Below are 19156 nucleotides of genomic sequence, written 5' to 3'. Positions count from 1 at the left end.
GGCTAGGAAGGAACACCAGAGGAGCTGCTATGGCCGAAAACTGAAACGAAACTTTCCAATGGGCAGCTTTATGCCAGTGGCAACAGGATTGGGCAAGGCTGTGGGGAGCTTAGGGGCACTGGTGCATTGCTGGCATGCAGCTTACCAGGTACCAGCAGGGAAAGCTGCAATCTGGCCAGCATGGGTTGGGTTTGAGCCCTTCCCTGATGGGGCGCCAGGAAGAAGCTTCCTTATCCCTCTATCCTAACCAGGGCCACAAGACCCAGCCACTTTGCAGGGCCACTGATTGGTTCTGGCCAAAAAGTGAGTTTTGGAACCAATTACCTGTTTTCTTTCACAAGGATATGCATTTCTTTGTCTCAGGAACCACAAATACAATATGTGCATGGGGTGCCAATGGAATGAAAGGGCCCTTCTGGGTGGACGGACCTTGCCTAAGAAAATGTGGAGAGAATGAGGAAGGTGATGGAGGAGTAAGACGTGGAGCTCACCTTCTCCTCACAGATATATCAAAAATACATCTACATGTGGAACAATTCCTGCAGAATACCTACTGAACACTGGCAGAAGACCTCAGACTTCCAGAAAGGCAAGAAAATCTCCACATAACTGGGGTCTTGGTTCTGTGGCCAGGGGTCGAGCCTGAGCTTCTGAGGTGGGAAGAGCCGAGAGCAGGACGCTGGACCACCAGAGAACTCCCGGCCCCAGGGAATATCAACTGGCGAGAGCCCTCCCAGAGGTCTCCATCTCAACACCAAGACCTAGCTCCACTGAACGGCCAGCAAGCTCCAGTGCTGGACGCCTCACGCTAAACAACTAGCAAGACAGGAACACAACTCCACCCATTAGCAGAGAGGCTGCCTAAAATCATACTAAGTTCATAGACACCCCAAAACACACCAACTGATGCGGCCTTGCCCATCAGAGGGACAAGATCCAACTCCACCCACCAGAACGCAAGCACAAGTCCCCTCCACAAGGAAGCCTACACAAGCCACTGGACCAACCTCACCCACTGTGAGTGGACTTACCAGAAGCAAGAGGAACTATGACCTTGCAGCCTGAGGAAAGGAGACCCCCAAAAAGTAAGTTAAACAAAATGGCAAGAAGAGAAATATGTTGCAGACGAAGGAGCAAGGTAAAAACCCACAAGACCAAATAAATGAAGAGGAAATAGGCAATCTACCTGAAAAAGAATTCAGACTAATGATAGTAAGGATGACCCAAAATCTTGGAAATAGAATGAAGAAAATACAAAAAAAAACCACGTTTAACAAGGACCTAGAAGGACTAAAGAACAAACAGTAATGAACAACACAATAACTGAAATTAAAAATACTCTAGAAGGAATCAATAGCAAAAAAACTTAGGCAGAAGAACAGATAAGTGAGCTGCAAGATAGATAGAATGCTGGAAATAACTGCCACAGAGCAGAATTAAGAAAAAAGAATGAAAAGAATTGAGGACAGTCTCAGAGACCTCTGGGACAACATTAAATGCACCAACATTCAAATTATAGGGGTCCCAGAAGAAGAGAAAGAGAAAGGGTCTGAGAAATTTTTTTTTTTTTTTTTTTTTTTTTGTGGTAGGCGGGCCTCTCACTGTTGTGGTCTCTCCCATTGAGGAGCACAGGCTCCGGAAGCGCAATCTCAGCAGCCATGGCTCACGGGCTTAGCCACTCCATGGCATGTGCGATCTTCCTGGACCAGAGCACAAACCTGTGTCCCCTGCATCGGCAGGTGGACTCTTAACCACTGCGCCACCAGGGAAGCCCTGAGAAAATATTTGAAGAGATTATAGTCAAAAACTTCCCGAACATGGGAAAGGAAATAGTCACTCAAGTCCAGGAAGCACACAGAGTCCCATACAGGAGGAACACACCGAGACACATATTAATCATACTAACAAATTAAATTCAAAGAAAAAATATTAAAAGCAGCAACAAATAACATACAAGGGAATCCCCATAAGGTTATCAGCTGATTATTCAACAGAAACTCTGCAGGCCAGAAGGCAGTGGACGGATATATTTAAATTGATGAAAGGGAAAAACCTACAACCAAGATTACTCTACCCAGCAAGGATCTCATTCAGATTTGACGGAGAAATCAAAAGCTTTACAGACAAGCAAAAGCTAAGAGAATTCAGCACCACAAAACCAGCTCTACAACAAATGCTAAAGGGACTTCTCTAAGTGGGAAACACAAGAGAAGAAAAGGACCTACAAAAACAAACCCAGGGCTTTCCTGGTGGCGCAGTGGTTGAGAGTCCGCCTGCCGATGCAGGGGACACGGGTTCGTGCCCTGGTCCAGGAAGTTCCCACATGCCACGGAGCAGCTGGGCCCGTGAGCCATGGCCGCTGAGCCTGCGCGTCCAGAGCCTGTGCTCCGCAACGGGAGAGGCCACAACAGTGAAAGGCCCACGTACCACAAAAAAAAAACCAACAAACAAACAACAAAAAAAACCAAGAAAATGGTAATAGGTACATACATATCGATAATTACCTTAAAATATAAATGGATTAAATGCTCCAACCAAAAGACACAGACTGGCTGAATGGATATAAAAACAAGACCTGTATATATGCTGTCTACAAGAGACCCACTTCAGACTTAGGGACACATACAGACTGAAAGTGAGGGGATGGAAAAAGATATTCCATGCAAATGGAAATCAAAAGCTGGAGTAGCACTACTCCTATCAGATAAAATAGATTTTAAAATAAAGAATGTTACAAGAGACAAGGAAGGGGACTCCCCTGGTGGTGCAGTGGTTAAGAATCTGCCTGCCAATGCAGGCAACACAGGTTCAAGCCCTGGTCCAGGAGGATTCCATATGCTGAGGAGCAACTAAGCTCGTGTGCCACAACTACTGAGCCTGCACTCTAGAGCCCACAAGCCACAACTACTGAGCCCACGTGCCACAACTACTGAAGCCTGTGGGCCTAGAGCCTGTGCTCCACAACAAGAGAAGCCACCGCAATGAGAAGCCTGCACACCACAACGAAGAATAGCCCCAACTCGCTGCAACTAGAGAAAAGCCCATGCACAGCAACAAAGACCCAACTCAGCCATAAATAAAAGAAATAATAAAAATAAAATGCTCCCAGTCTTTAAAAATAAAAAAGAGAGAGACAAGGAAGGACACTACATAATGATCAAGGGATCAAAGAAAAAGATATAACAATTATAAATATGCACCCAACATAGGAGCACCTCAATACATAAGGCAAATGCTAACAGCCATAAAAGGGGAAATCAACAGTAACACAATAATAGTGGGTGACTTTAACACCTCACTTACACCAGTGGACAGATCATCCAGACAGAAAGTTAATAAGGAAACACAGCTTGAAATGACACAGTAGACCAGATAGATTTAATTGGTATTTATAGGACATTCCACCCAAAAGTGGCAGAATACACTTTCTTCTCAAGTGCACATGGGACATTCTCCAGGACAGATCACATCTTGGATCACAAATCAAGCCTCAGTAAATTTAAGAAAATTGAAATCATTTCAAGCATCTTTTCCAACCACAATGCTATGAGATTAGAAATCAATTACAGGGGAAAAAAACTAAAAAATACAAACACATGGAGGATAAACAATACACTATTAGGTAACCAAGAGATCACTGAAGAAATCAAAGAAGAAATCAAAAAATAACTAGAGACAAATGACAATGAAAACACGATGATCCAAAACCTATGGGATGCAGCAAAAGCAGTTCTAAGATGGAAGTTTATAGCTATAAAAGCCTACCTCAAGAAACAAGAAAAATCTCAAATAAACAATCTAAACTTACACCTAAAGGAACTAGAGAAAGAAGAACAAACAAAACCCAAAGTTAGCAGAAGGAAAGAAATCATAAAGATCAGAGCAGAAATAAATGAAATAAAAACAAAGAAAAAAATCACAAAGATCAATAAAACTAAAAGCTAAACAAAATTGATAAACCTTTAGACAGACTCATCAAGACAAAGAGGGAGAGGACTCAAATCAACAAAATCAGAAATGAAAAAGGAGAAGTTACAGTGGACACTGCAGAAATACAAAGGATCATAAGAGACTACTACAAGCAACTATATGCCAATAAATTGGACAACCTGGAAGAAATGGACAAATTCTTAGAAACATATAACCTTCCAAGACTGAACCAGGAAGAAATAGAAAATATAATTACCAATCACATGCAATGAAATTGAAACTGTAATTTAAAATCTTCCAACAAACAAAAGTCCAGGACCAGATGGCTTCACAGGCAAATTCTATCAGATGTTTAGAGAACAGCTAACACCCATCCTTCTCAAACTCTTCCAAAAAATTGCAGAGGAAGGAACACTCCCAAGCTCATTCCACAAGGCCACCATCACCCTGATACCAAAACCAGACAAAGATATCACAAAAAAACAAAACTACAGACCAATATCACTGATGAACATACACGCAAAAATCCTCAACAAAATACTAGCAAACAGAATCTAAAAACACATTAGAAGGATGATACAGCACTATCAAGTGGGATTTATCCCAGGGATGCAAGGATTCTTTAATATATACAAATCAATCGGTGTGATACACCATGTTAACAAATTAAAGAATAAAAAACCATATGATCATCTCAATAGATGCAGAAAAAGCTTTTGAGAAAATTCAACACCCATTTATGAGAAAAGCTCTCCAGAAAATGGGCATAGAGGAACCTAACTCAACATAATAAAGGCCATATATGAAAAACCCACAGCAAACATTATTCTCAATGGTGAAAAACTGAAAGCACTTCCTCTAAGATCAGGAAGAAGACAAGGATGTCCACTCTCACCACTGTTACTCAACATAGTTTTGGAAGTCCTAGCCACAGCAATCAGAGAAGAAAAAGAAATAAGAAGAATACAAATTGGAAAAGAAGTAAAACTGTCACTGTTTGTAGACGACATCATACCATACATAAAAAATCCTAAGGGGGCTTCCCTGGTGGCGCAGTGGTTGAGAGTCTGCCTGCCGATGCAGGGGACATGGGTTCGTGCCCCGGTCCAGGAAGATCCCACATGCCGCGGAGCAGCTGGGCCCGTGAGCCATGGCTGCTGTGCGTCCGGAGCCTGTGCTCTGCGACGGGAGAGGCCACAACAGTGAGAGGCTCACCTACCGCAAAAAACAAAACAAAACAAAACAAAAAAATCCTAAGGATGCCACCAGAAAACTACTAGAGCTAAATCAATGAATTTGGTAAAGTTTCAAGGTACAAAATTAATGCACAGAAATCTCTTGCATTCCTATACACTAACAATGAAAAAACTGAAAGAGAAATTAAGGAAACAATCCCATTCACCATTGCAACAAAAAGAATAAAATACCTAGGACTAAACCTACCTAAGGAGGTAAAAGACCTGTACTCAGAAATCTACAAGACACTGATGAAAGAAATCAAAGATGACACAAAAAGATGAAGAGATATACCATGTTCTTGGATTGGAAGAATCAATATCGTGAAAATGACTCTACTACCTAAAGCAATCTACAGATTCAATGCAATCCCTATCAAATTGCCATTGGCATTTTTCACAGAACTAGAACAAAAAATCTTAAAATTTGTATGGAGACACAAAAGACCCTGAATAGCCAAAGCAATCTTGAAAAAGAAAAATGGAGCTGGAAGAAGTCAGGCTCCCTGACTTCACACTATACTACAAAGCTACAGTAATCAAGAAAGTATGGTACTGGCACAAAAACAGAAATACCGATCAATGGTACAGGACAGAAGGCCCAGAGTTAAACCCACACATCTATGGTCACCTTATCTTTGATAAAGGAGGCAAGAATATACAATGGAGAAAAGACAGCCTCTTCAATAAGTGGTGCTGGGAAAACTGGACAGCTACATGTAAAAGAATGAATTAGAACACTCTGTGACACCATACACAAAAATAAACTCAAAATGGATTAAAGACATAAATGTGAGACTGGACACTATAAAACTCTTAGAGAAAACACAGGAAAAACACTCTTTGATGTAAATCACAGCAAGATCTTGACCCACCTTCTAGAGTAATGAAAATAAAAATAAACAAATGGGACCTAATGAAACTTAAAAGCTTTTGCACAGCAAAGGAAACCATAAACAAGACAAAAAGTCAACCCTCAGAATGGGAGAAAATATTTGCAAACAAAGCAATGGACAAGGGATTAATCTCCAAAATATACAAACAGTTCATGGAGCTCAGTATCAAAAAAACAAACAACCCAGTCAAAAAATGGGCCAAAGACCTAAATAGACATTTCTCCAAAGAAGACATACAGATGGCCAACAAACACATGAAAAGCTGCTCAACATCACTAATTATTAGAGAAATGCAAATCAAAACTACAGTGAGGTATCACCTCACACCAGTCAGAATGGCCATCTTCAAAAAATCTACAAACAATAAATGCAGGAGTGGGTGTGAAGAAAAGGGAACCCTCTTGCACTGTTGGTGGGAATGTAAACTGATACAGCCACTACTGAGAACAGTATGGAGGTTCCTTAAAAAACTAAAAGTGGGGCTTCCCTGGTGGCGCAGTGGTTGAGAGTCTGCCTGCCGATGCAGGGGACACAGGTTCGTGCCCTGGTCCAGGAAGATCCCACATGCCGCAGAGCGGCTGGGCCCGTGAGCCATGGCCGCTGAGCCTGCGCGTCCGGAGCTTGTGCTCCGCAATGGGAGAGCCCACAACAGTGAGAGGCCCACGTACCACAAAAACAAAAACAAAAACAAAAACAAAAACAACTAAAACTGGAATTACCATATGACCCAGCAATCCCACTACTGGGCATATACCCGAGAAAACCATAATTCAAAAAGACACATGCACCCCAATGTTCATTGCAGCACTATTTACAATAGCCAGGTCATGGAAGCAACCTAAATGTCCATCAACAGATGAATGGATAAAGAAGATGTGGTACATAGGTACAATGGAATATTACTCAGCCATAAAAAGGAACAAAATTGGGTCATTTGTAGAGACGTGGATGGACCTAGAGACTGTCATACAGAGTGAAGTCAGAAAGAGAAAAACAGATATTGTATATTAATGCATATATGTGAAATCTAGAAAAATGGTACAGATGAACTGGTTTGCAAGGCAGAAATAGAGACACAGGCCTAGAGAACAGACGTATGGACACCAATGGGGGGAAGGGGGGTGGGATGAATTGGGAGATTGGGATTGACATATATACACTAATATGTATAAAATAGATAACTAATGAGAACCTGCTGTATATCATAGGGAACTCTACTTAATGCTCTGTGGTGACCTAAATGGGAAGGAAATCCAAAAAAAGAGGGGATATATGTATACATATAGCTGATTCACTTCACTGTACAGCAGAAAACACAGCATTGTAAAGCAACTATACCCAATTAAAAAAAAAATGTGGAGCCCTGGATTTTTGTCACTGCCAGACTATTTGGGGCACCTCCTGCCTGGCTTTGGTTTACATCAACATTCATATTCAGGATCTAGGCCCTTAAGTTGTCCAGGCAATATACTCTGGCTGGACAAGAGTCACCCCGAGGTGTAGAGAAAGGACTCAATCATTTCAGTGTACTAGTAAGTACTGGGTACTGTGATGGGCACACTGGAGGGTTTGAGGACCCGCAACACAAAGCTCTGGCTCTCAGGGGGCCTAAGTTGGGGTGGAAAGATAGGGCATCTCATATCCTCTGATACCAGCTAGAGTTCTCAGTGAAGGCAGTTCTTCACAAGAATTAATTTTCAAATATCCTGCTGGACTTTCATGTAGGACCAAATGAAAGAGAGTGTTTTTAATTATAGGACATTGAATCTAACTCTATTTTATACATAAATAAAAGCTTTGTGGGGTTTTTTGCAGTTTTAATATACACTGGAATTTCCAAGAATGCAATAAAGGGACAATTGGATTCTATTTTATTTTTAAGTTTACCAATACCAAGAGTTACCATTTCAGAAAATCACAGTGAACTTCTGTCAAATACAACCTACATCCACCTGCATTTGTAATTTTTCATTCTCAGTGATCCGATGGCAAAGCATCAAACTAACTCTATTGTGCTCATCTAGTGTAGCCATGTCCAAGCATCACATATTGAAACCCATCAGTTTATTACGTTACTTTCCTTTTTTTCTCCTTTCAGAGTTAAAGTATCATATTATTTGCTTAGGTAAGTTTTATTCGGAGTTAATTTCACTTCATGATGGCAAAGGGGGCATTAGAAAATATTTATTTAAAAAACAAACAAGAAAAGGAGTCTGGTGGGGCTGAGAATCAGGGCTCTAATCTTCCCAAGAATGGCCGCAGGGAGGCCGAGGTGTGGACCAGTACTGCCCTCTGGTGGCCGTGGGGGACATAGCAAGCACAAACTGCTTTCCCACCCCTGAGAATCTGTCACTGAGGGTCAGTTCCTGGGTCAGGGGCAGTGGAATGCTGCTCACCCAGCCCTGACCACACCCCTGCCCAGCCACTATGACCTGGGAAGAAGGGGCAGGCGGGAAAACGTTTGCAGTGGTTCAAAAACAGAAGCCAACCAAAGAGTTCCTCAGTCCTGCAAATACCACTTACCACCCCCTCTGGCAGCACTCCCTCCACTTTGCCTCTCTCCATTCCCCACCACTGGAGGAAGTTCAGGTTAAACATTGTCCTCTCCTATAAAATGGGGTCATCACCTGCCTCATAAGGTTGTAGGAACGGATATAACACATGTGATATAACACATGCAAAGTGCTGAGGCCAAAACCGTGGAAAATGGAAAATCCATGCCTTATCTAAAAAGGGCAGCCACTACTCATTGCCAGATGATGAGGAACACACCTGCATTAAACAAGTTGGGTTTATTGCTCACTGCATAAGGGAGAACACACACCTTCAGAATCGTGAGGGGAAATCTCCATAGGATGCTACAAAGGGCCTGTGATTTGGACAAGTTAGGTGATTTGGGGGAGGGTTCAAAGAAGCAGGGCTCTCTCTAAATGGATGCTGTGAGGAAGTGCAGGATGACTGGCTATCTCAGTAATGTAAGAGGCATGAAGTGAGGCTAAAACTATCATTCTTAAAGAAGTACATTAGCCAGGACAGGGAGACAGAATATTTAGTCTTTTTCTTTCTGGGCCATGCCATGCGGCTTGTGGGATCTTAGTTCCCTGGCCAGGGACTGAACCAGGCCCTTGGCAGTGAAAAGCGCGGAGTGCTAACCACTGGCCCGCCACGGAATTCCCAATATTTGGTCATTTTTGTGGTTTGGACGATGTTCATGTTTTTCTCTTCATTCAGGCAGAATTACAGAATGGTCTTTTGTCTTGACCACGGTCACGGAGCAGTATTGTAGGTGTTCTGTGAAATTGTCTATTTTTAGCAGGACAGAGAGGCCTACCTTTTAGTACTAGGCCAGCTCCTGGATGACAGGCACTGCTTTTCCTTCATCATCAGAGATCCTTGTCATTAAGATTTTTTAGGCCTTGATTTGAAATAGTTGAGGACATATCATTTATAACATTTATCTTTACAATAAGCAAAGAGCTCAGAGGGTTTAACTTGAACTTCCCTGCTCAAGAAATGAGAATTTGGTAGGTTTTCCACCTTCAGTAAGGGCAAGATTGTGGTAGTTGGTTATACCCTGAGGTCAGAGGGTTGAATGACAGGGAGCTAGCAGATTAATCTCCCAGGACACATACCTTCCCCTTCCGTAACTAGGGCTCTAGTGGTTAGGGTATGCAAAGCTGGAAGACCTTGAGAAGTTCTCTCATCCCACCTAGCAAACACATTTGTCCAAGGAACACCGAGGGCCTCTAAAAATGTCTGTCCCTGATTTAGCATGTATCAATATTTCATTCCTTTCTATTGCTAAATAGTATTCTCATTGTATATATATACCACATTTTATTTATCCAGTCATCAGTTCATAGATATTTGGGTCAAATGCTAACTCCATGGTTTAACCTTTAAGAAACTGAACTCTTTTCCAAGTAGTAGCTGCACCATTTTACATTCTCACCAGCAATCCTAGTCAACACGTTATTCCCTGTCTTCGTGATTATAGCCATCCTAATGGGATATGAAGTGGCATCTCATTAAAGTTTTGATTTGCATGTCATTAATCTTTTCATGTGCTTATTGGCCATTTGCTTATCTTCTTTGAAGAAATGTCTATTCTAATCCTTTGTCCATTTTTTAATTGGATTGTCTTTTTTATTGAGTTTTAAGAGTTCTTTCTATAACCTGGATACTAGATTCTTATCAAATACACGATCTGCAAATATTTTCACCCATTCCGTGGGTTGTCTTTTTCACTTGATCAACTTTTTCTAACCTTAATTTAAAAAAAAACTTTAGGGCTTCCCTGGTGGCGCAGTGGTTCAGAGTCCGCCTGCTGATGCAGGGGACGGGGGTTCGTGCCCTGGTCCGGGAAGATCCCACATGCCGTGGAGCGGCTAGGCCCGTGAGCCATGGCCGCTGAGCCTGCGTGTCCGGAGCCTGTGCTTCGTAACGGGAGAGGCCACAACAGTGAGAGGCCTGCGTACCGCAAAAAAAAAAAAAAAAAAAAAAAAAAGAACATCACTGCATGCTACCAAAAAAGCACTTGTGAAAGGGAGAGTCAATCAATGGGGCAAACTTTATTGTCTTATTTTAAGAAACTTCCACAGCCACCCCACAACCTTCAGCAGCCACCACCCTAATCAGTCAGCAGCCACAAACATCGAGACAACACCATCCACCATAAAACAAGATTACGACTCACTGAAGGTGCAGATGATGGTTAGCATTTTTTAGCAATATTTTAATTAAGGTATATACATCGTTTTTTAGACATAATACTAGTGCACACTAATAGACTACAGTATAGTGTAAGCATGACTTTTATATGCACCAGAAAACCAAACACTGTGACTCGCTTTATTGGGATATTAGCTTTACTAAAGTGGTCTGGAACTGAACCCACACTATCTCCTGTATTATATAATTACATTTATATGAAACATCCAAAATAGGTAAACGCACAGACGACAGAAAGCAGACTAGTGGTTGCCTGGGGCTGGGGTAAGGGAGGAATGGTGAGTGACTGCTTAATGGCTATAGGGTTTCCTCTTGGGGTGATGAAGAAGTTCTGGATGATTGTGATACTTGCACAACACTGTGAATGTATTTAAATACCACTGAACTACACATTTTTAAATGGTTACAACAGTAAATTTTGTTGTATTCTTTAGCAAAAATGAAAACCACAGGTCTTCCCCCACAAGAAGAGCTTTCTCACTAACCTTATTACCATATGTGCTAAGACAGCCGACTAGAATGCATGCTTCCTTTGGACAGACTTTCCCAAAGAACAGGGGCTCGGTCAAGTGTACCTTGTTCCTTCTACAGTATTCAATAAGCAGTTAAGTCACTACTTCTCCCTTGGAAAAGAGTGAATACTGAAGAACAAAAATGTGTTCCAACAGTTTTCCCCTTCTGGGATCACAGTGTATGGTAGATTAAGATGATCACAAATTCTGTGACATTCTACCCATCAAGCAGTTGGGCCTATGAACCTTAAGTCTGGGCAAGTTAAGACTGCTTGGCCAGTAGAATACAGGAGAAATGACAATGGGCCAGTTTGGGGGACCAGACCTTAAAAAACTGACAACTTTCATTTTTCTTGAAATACTTGCTCTTGAAACCTATCCACCATGTTGTGAGGAAGCACAAGTAGCCCTTGTAGAAAGGCCCAGGTGGAGAGGAACTGAGACCCCAACTGTACTCCCAGATGAAAGTAGTAATTAAACAGCTATGTGAATAAGCCTTCTTGAAAATAAATTCTCCAGACCCAGTCAAGTTGCTCCAGCAGTATTCACCAATCCTTGCCAAACTGCTCATTCATGAATAGAATTAGTGACCGATTTTTGTTCTAAGCCCCTAAGCTGTGGGGTAGTTTGTTATGAAGCATTAGATAACCACAACCCAGTGGAAATTTCCTTCCCTCTCTAGAAAGTATAAGGAGTGGAGAATGGGTCTATGAATAGCTTTAAAAACATCTAGCTTGAATATACAGCAACTACTATACATCCCACTAAAGAATCAGACCCCACATTCAGCTTCGGTCTTTTGAGGGAAACTATACTGGGAGCTCCTATATGTGCCTAGTTCTGTTCTAAGCATAGAGTGGTAAGCAAGAGACTGGGTTGTGAATCTGCGACAGGTTACATTATAATTAAGGAGTCTGAGGCACAAATGGTAACATGTATAAATTGGAATTACAAACTGAGAATGTGCTTCATCACCATCTCAGCTCTGGAAAAAACCTCAACCTTATTTCTATTCAGTCTCACCAAAGCAAAGATGTTGGGAGGGGGCTGCTTTTCCTCCATTTCCTTGACCACAAAAAGTTCAGATGGGCCTGGAAGGTACCACTCCTACTGACAAGGAAAGGCAGCTGGCTACCTAGCTGAGGAAGATGATGGCTTGAAAGACAAAGAAACCCTCTCCCTCAAACTTTAGCCCATATAACAAATGTGTCTGCCTGCTTATCTGGATCTATCAAACCTATTCTGGGGATCAAAGGTGGTGGTAGCCCTTTTCTGTTTGTAGTTTTTGGTAGAAAACAATTATTCCATACTCTCCTCCAAAAGCAAGCCCCCCACCCCCACACGGCAGTACTTCCCATCTTAAAAGAACACAAAGGGCAAACTTCCTCTATACCGCCACCACTCGCCTCACCACAGCTACTGCCCCCATTTCTCTGATTCTCTTTACTTCAAAATTCTGCTTCCTGGTATTTTCTAGGTTCACTCTAACCAGAATTTTACGCTAATCACCCTTAAAACCCCTGTCATAGTCTTAAAGGTCCTTCCCTTTACTAAATCCATAGGTTACTATTCAATCCATGATGAGTACTTGAAGCAGCAACAGCATTTAACACACTTCATTTACCATCTTTCTCCTCATGAAAAAGTTTCTCCACTTGCTTTTCAGCCTACCTGCCTGTTCATATCCTTTTCTGGTTTCCTACCATCTCTCTGAACTGGAAGTTAGAGTAAACCAGGACTCAAATCTTCCCAAAGTATGTTTATAAACAATCTCTGAAGTTCATCTAGTCAGGATTTTTCGGCCTTGGCACTATTAACATTTTTGGACCAGATAGGTATCTTTGTTGTGGAAGGCTGCTCTGTGCATCAGAGAATGTTCAGTGGCATCCTTGACCTCTACTTACTAGAGCCAATAGCAGCCTCAATCATGATGTCAAAAAGGTGTCTCCAGACATTGCCAAAAGCCCCCCTGGGGGGCAAAGTCCCTTCTGGTTGAGAACCACTGATCTAGTTCCTTGGCTTTAAATACTATCTATATACACACTGGCAGCTGTATAACCTGTCTGTAGCCTGAACCTCTCCTCCAACTGCCTTCTCATTATCTCCAATTATATATCTAATCAAGTACATCTAACTTAACACACCATAACTAGACTTAGACTCCTCCCCGTGTGTACCTTGCTCACCTTGCTTGACATCTCTCTTGTTCTTCACCTCACACTTTTATCCATCAGTAAAACCTACTGGCTCTGCCTTCAAAACATACCCCAAATCTGACTACTACTTCTTACTACCTCTATTGCTACCAATCCAGCCCAAGCTGGTATTATCTCTGAGATATTACCTCTTAACAGTCTCTCAGCTTCCACCCTGGTTCCCCTAGTCCAATGGTTTTCACCTGGGAACTTGTCAGAAATGCAAATTCTCCTCCAACCCTAGGACTAGTAAATCAGAAACTCTGGGGATGGGACACACAAAAAAAATTGGAGTATTAAGCCCCCCACATCAAACACCTGCACCACTTACCTGTCCCCATCTCGCCACAGTCCCTTCACCACTTTCTCCCTAGCTCACCTTGCCAGTCGCACCAAACTCCCTGTATTCTACAAACACACTCAAAACATTCACATTACAGGGTATTCTCATTAGTTGCCCCTCTTCCTGAAAAGCTGTTCACCCTCCCACATATTCCTCAAGTCTCTACTTAAATGTCACCTTCTCAACGAGGCCTCCTCTGACTACCCTATACAAAATGAAATCCCTTTGTCCTGAACTAATACTCTGCTTAATTTTTCACCAAAGCACTTGCCACTACCTAACAGAGTCATATATGTGTTTTGTTTACTGTCTCCCTACATTCTACTACCTAAACCCCATATGGACAGACTTTATTTACTGCTATACACTTTGAGCAACTAGAAAAGAACCTGTTACTCCACAGATGTTCAATAAATGTTTACTTTCTGAGTCAGTGGTTGCCTATGGTTGATGAGAGGAAAGATACAAAGAAGTTGAAGAGAAACACTTATTGTTACCTAAGTAACTGCCAAGAAAATTTCAGAGCAGAAAACCAAACAAAAATCCCCCAAACTGTAAATGCATGAGAGGGACAGAATGCAGCAGTTGACAGTTCAGAGTATATCAACTGGTTAGCAAAGTTTAGGAAGACTACAAAACTGATCCCAGAGGGCACAGTAGGCTTTATATAAGCCAAAGAAGACAGATGAAATTCCAGAGAAGAGAATACCATGTGCAGCACTTACTAAGTATAGTTTTCCCCAAGTGTGTTCACTGGATATAGCGTTACCTTAAAGAATAGTTAAAAGGACAGCAGAGGGGCTTCCCTGGTGGCGCAGTGGTTGAGAGTCCGCCTGCCGATGCAGGGGACACAGGTTCGTGCCCCGGTCTGGGAGGATCCCACGTGCCGCGGAGCGGCTGGGCCCGTGAGCCATGGCCGCTGGGCCTGTGCGTCCGGAGCCTATGCTCCACAGCGGGATAGGCCACGACAGTGAGAGGCCCGCGTACAGCAAAAAAAGAAAAAACAAGAAAAAAGAAAAGAAAATTTAAAAAAGGACAGCAGAGGATAGGACAAAGCTGTATTAAAAAGGTTTCATTAATGCAGGACTTCTTATTGACTTAACATGTTTAATGTTAATACAGTATGCAGTATTTCCCTGCCTTAACAACATAACCTTTTTTGTTTTGCTCAAGGACACAAACATGTGCCCTAGCTTCACTTTTATCACTAATGTTAGTGACATTCTTATCTGTCCTAATTTGTTGTAACTTGCCTATTAAATTAACATAGTGATAATATCTCCCCAAACCAAAAACTCCTTTCATTACTATCTTTAAGCCAAGTCTGAAACTCCAATTCTGAATACAGAGGCCAGCTGTCATTTATCTGATTTGCTGCACTTTGTTTAGGATCACAAATATTCCACTTGGGAAATAAAATCCTGAAATGTTATTTTCACCACTCTATTCTTTATTCATTTTGTAATAACCCAATATGAGAACAATTTAAGTCTATTATTTCAAGAGTTTTTTTTAATGCTTTTGAGAATTTTAAGTATTTTCAACTCCTGAACTAAGATGAACATATTAGAAACAAACAAACAACAACAAAAATCACACCAGGGCAACAACTAAAAGGTACTTAAGAGATTACCCAGTTGGGTGTGCCACACAGGCCTTACCACCACTTTCAGTGGAGAAATCATGACACCCTGACTCAAAAATCTAATAACTAGTCAAGTACCAAAAAGAGCAAGCAAAGCCCAGGCCACCTGACTTCCCAGCTGGCTCTCTTTTTAACACACAATATAGTATATATGCATATATTTTAATTGAGGAAACAAGAAGTTAATGAAAAATAATCTCAAGTGTAATAAAATCAAGTAAACCAACTCCAATAGTCTTTAAAAGACATGGTTAGAGAAAGTAAATTGAAGACACCTTTTTCTTTCTACAAAAAAGGCAAGACAAACAAGTGTAAAAGCTAGAGATTTATTGTTATTTTGTGATTAATAAATTGTCAAATTGGTTATGACACTATCCCACACTGTATACCACCATTCGCCAGTACAAAAGTTTTAAAACCATTCTGAGGCATAAGGCAGAGAGAGCAGACACATGAATATCATCCTTAACAACTTCCTCTTAGTCATGCCTCCATCTTGACCTTTGTACATGTTTTTTTCCAGGGGAAAGTGTCAGAACAGTGCACGAAATGGTGGGCAACCTGCCTCTTTACCTTTTTTAATAGCAAGCAACTTACAGAAGTAATGGAATTCAACTTGTATTTCCCTTGATTTTACTGGTCTGAATTCACTTTAGGTTACTTTAACATCCTTTAACTGTACATGAGAGAATATAATGACCTAAGAGAATACTGAACCAGAGTCAGCCAAATATATTACTGACCCCAAAGTTATGTTTTAATTGGTCCTAAAGGAATGTACCACCCCAACAGTTTGAGAGTTAGGCAAACAGAATTTCTTTGGGGAGGGAAGAAAAAAGCTGTGGAACAGCCAAATGTACTCAACATTGTTAAAACGGCTCTTTGTTTTCACCCTTAAAGATACTTCTTTACTACACTATATGCACAGAAATCCTAACAGAATCTTGGTTGCCAGTATTATTTAGGCTGGCCCAATCCAGGATAGATCCCCACCCCACCCCCAAAATTCCCCTCTCTCAGGCTCTGAAAAGCACAATATTTAACTATTTCTTAATAGAACTACCAAAACACTTCAGAAACAAGTGGCTCACAAATCATTTTAAATTCATGTATTGCCTGTGCATAAGAAAAATGATAAACCCAGAAGACAGTTCTATTTTTATATGGCAATTAAAAATAACTGAAACATCAAGACACTTTCAGTGAAAGCAACATTTCAATTACAAATTGTAATGCCTGTTAAACTACCTATGGGAGAAGCTGAAAAGTCCTAGGCAAATGCACTTTTGGGTTATACTACAGTGCTCCTTCAGTATGCACAAAGATTAAGGTAATTTACAGTCAATCTGTGAATGTTGAGACAATGTTACATCATCTTGTCTGTACAATTAAATGTCCTTAAAGAGATAACCAGAATCAGCTTTTCTACTATATTTTCAACAAACCTGACTAACCGGTACTTTTGCTGAGATGTGTATCAAAGATGCTGTAAGATTCTACACAATTAGGAAATACTCAGCTTTAAAGTATTTCCTTATCTTCACTTTTTTGGTTACAGATGTTTTTGCTCAGATGATCTATTGCAATGTTTCTAGAAATGCAGTCCCAAATGTGCACACACATTCTGTATACAAATAAAGCAAAAACTGTCAGTAGTATAAATCTTACAGCATTTTTGTTTGCAAAAATACATGCCAAAGTCACAATAAGCAATATTGTACCACAAATTACAAAGCGCAAATGATTTGCTTCTTTTTAATGCTTTTATTCTACATAAATTACTACCATAGGCTAATGTTTAAAAAGCAAATAAACTGGACAGATGCAAGACAAAAATCTGTTCACCCAACTATAAAAGGTGATATGTTTTTTAAAAATTACAATAAACGCAGAAGTGGTTGATGCATGCAGTAGCCTTAAATGAAAAAGCATTGATTCCCATTGTTCCAGGAAAAAACAAAAAACAAACAAACAAAAACACAGAGAAACCCACACATCTTACTGCACTCCACCTTAAAATGCATCATATTCGGTTTGTTTATAACAGCACAGAATTCCAGGAGTCAAAATGAAATAAAGCGGGTATTTTAAAGATTTAAGAGCCGTTATCAAAAATAAATTACATTTTTTCAAGATACAGAAATGCTGCTATGATGGTTGAGAGCCCAGTAACCTTTCAATAGCCGCATTGATATCACCTCCTGTGGCTATTAGCGCTTGCAAGTTTGCTTCACGGTTCAAAAATCCCATTGCACTGAGCTGTTCTAGTTGCTGCTGAAATCTGACTTCTGGATTCTGTAGCTGTTAAAGAAAAATAAACAAACAAACAAACAAAAACTCTAAGGAAAATCAGTCCATGTCACACCTAAATAATCTTAAAAATTTTAATTGCTTTTTAAAATAACATATGCTAGACTACTGAGCTATAAAAGCACTGGCCTCTCTAGAAACATATTCAACATATTTAAAAGTTCAATTAGCACTTTACTTTAAACAATCTAATTTATACCTAAACAATGATGTCAAAGATCACATAACTCTGCTTTAAAAAAAAAAAAAAAAGCTTAATAGACTTCAACCATTACTTAAGAAGCTCATGAACATATAGGCAAACTTTAAAAAGTATGTATGCAAATAGTTTAGAATTAGACTATTTATTTTGTAGCTACTGACCAGTTGGGTAATTATAAAAGCCAGTGTCCTCATGTATAAAATTCTAAAGTTCTAATGAGGCTTAGAATGTAGAATTAATTTCTGTATCAGCCAATCAAATCTTCAGAAAAGAGTTCCAGTTTCACACGCACAGACTACACTTCTGACTATTCAGCTGCACCTCCTTTTCAGAAATGATATAAGACAAAAATACATAAATGATCACTCAATTCTGGACAACCTGATAATGGTGAGGCCTGTAGATTGTTCAACTTAGATAACAATTTGGCCTAATACATGAAATCGTTTTTTCTTATTAATTCCAAGAATATTTACTGAGCCAGAAGTTATGCTAGGTATCGGGAATACAAATTCTTTATAGAACTCTGACCTGTTTTTATTGTATTTAATAAGGCTTAAAATAAAAAAACTATGCTGTATTCTCACCATGTAGAAGTTTAAGGACAATCTACTGTGATAGGTTTGAACTGGGAATCATAATGGCATATGCTTAGTAAATAAATGATTCCAGATGCAAGAATATTAGGCATTCACATTTTTCAGCCGTATCTGTGAGGTGTATATATGTAATAAAAGTTACCACAGGAGGCAGTAGTGGGTGGGGTGAGGTAGTTAGGAATTCTTTTACGTCAAAGTACAAAGACTAGATAGAATTCAGGAGATATTGAGAATAACCAAGTTTCTATTCCTCCCTGACAAACTGTTTTTTTTTTTTTTTTTTTTTTTTTTGCAGTACGCGGGCCTCTCACTGTTGTGGCCTCTCCCATTGCGGAGCACAGGCTCTGGATGCGTAGGCTCAGCAGCCATGGCTCACGGGCCTAGCCACTCCGCGGCATATGGGATCTTCCCAGACCGGGGCACGAACCCCTGTCCCCTGCATCGGCAGGCGGACTCTTAACCACTGCGCCACCAGGGAAGCCCCTCCCTGACAAACTTTCATAAAATATAACCTATTTCAAATAATTTTCAAACAGGGACTGCAAAAAAGAATGCATT

The 19156-nt window shown here is 40.6% G+C and overlaps 1 protein-coding gene across 2 annotated transcripts in view; it reads right to left on the bottom strand.

The window, feature by feature from the left end:
• Positions 1 to 15799: 15799 nt before the first annotated feature.
• The window catches only part of UBQLN1 (ubiquilin 1), a 41531-nt gene continuing 38174 nt past the window's right edge, over positions 15800 to 19156 (bottom strand). For both annotated transcript variants that reach the window (XM_081236177.1, XM_081236178.1), the window contains one exon: positions 15800 to 17788. In XM_081236177.1, the coding sequence (XP_081092303.1) occupies positions 17636 to 17788 (153 nt within the window). In that variant the 3' untranslated portion in view covers positions 15800 to 17635. The remainder of the gene's footprint in view (positions 17789 to 19156) is intronic.

Source organism: Mesoplodon bidens, assembly GCF_964165515.1.
Source record: "Mesoplodon bidens genome assembly, chromosome: 6".
NCBI classification, from domain to species: Eukaryota; Metazoa; Chordata; class Mammalia; order Artiodactyla; family Ziphiidae; genus Mesoplodon; species Mesoplodon bidens.
The sequence above is the reverse complement of the archived record's forward strand: the minus strand, read 5'-3'. Positions and strand labels throughout refer to the sequence as shown.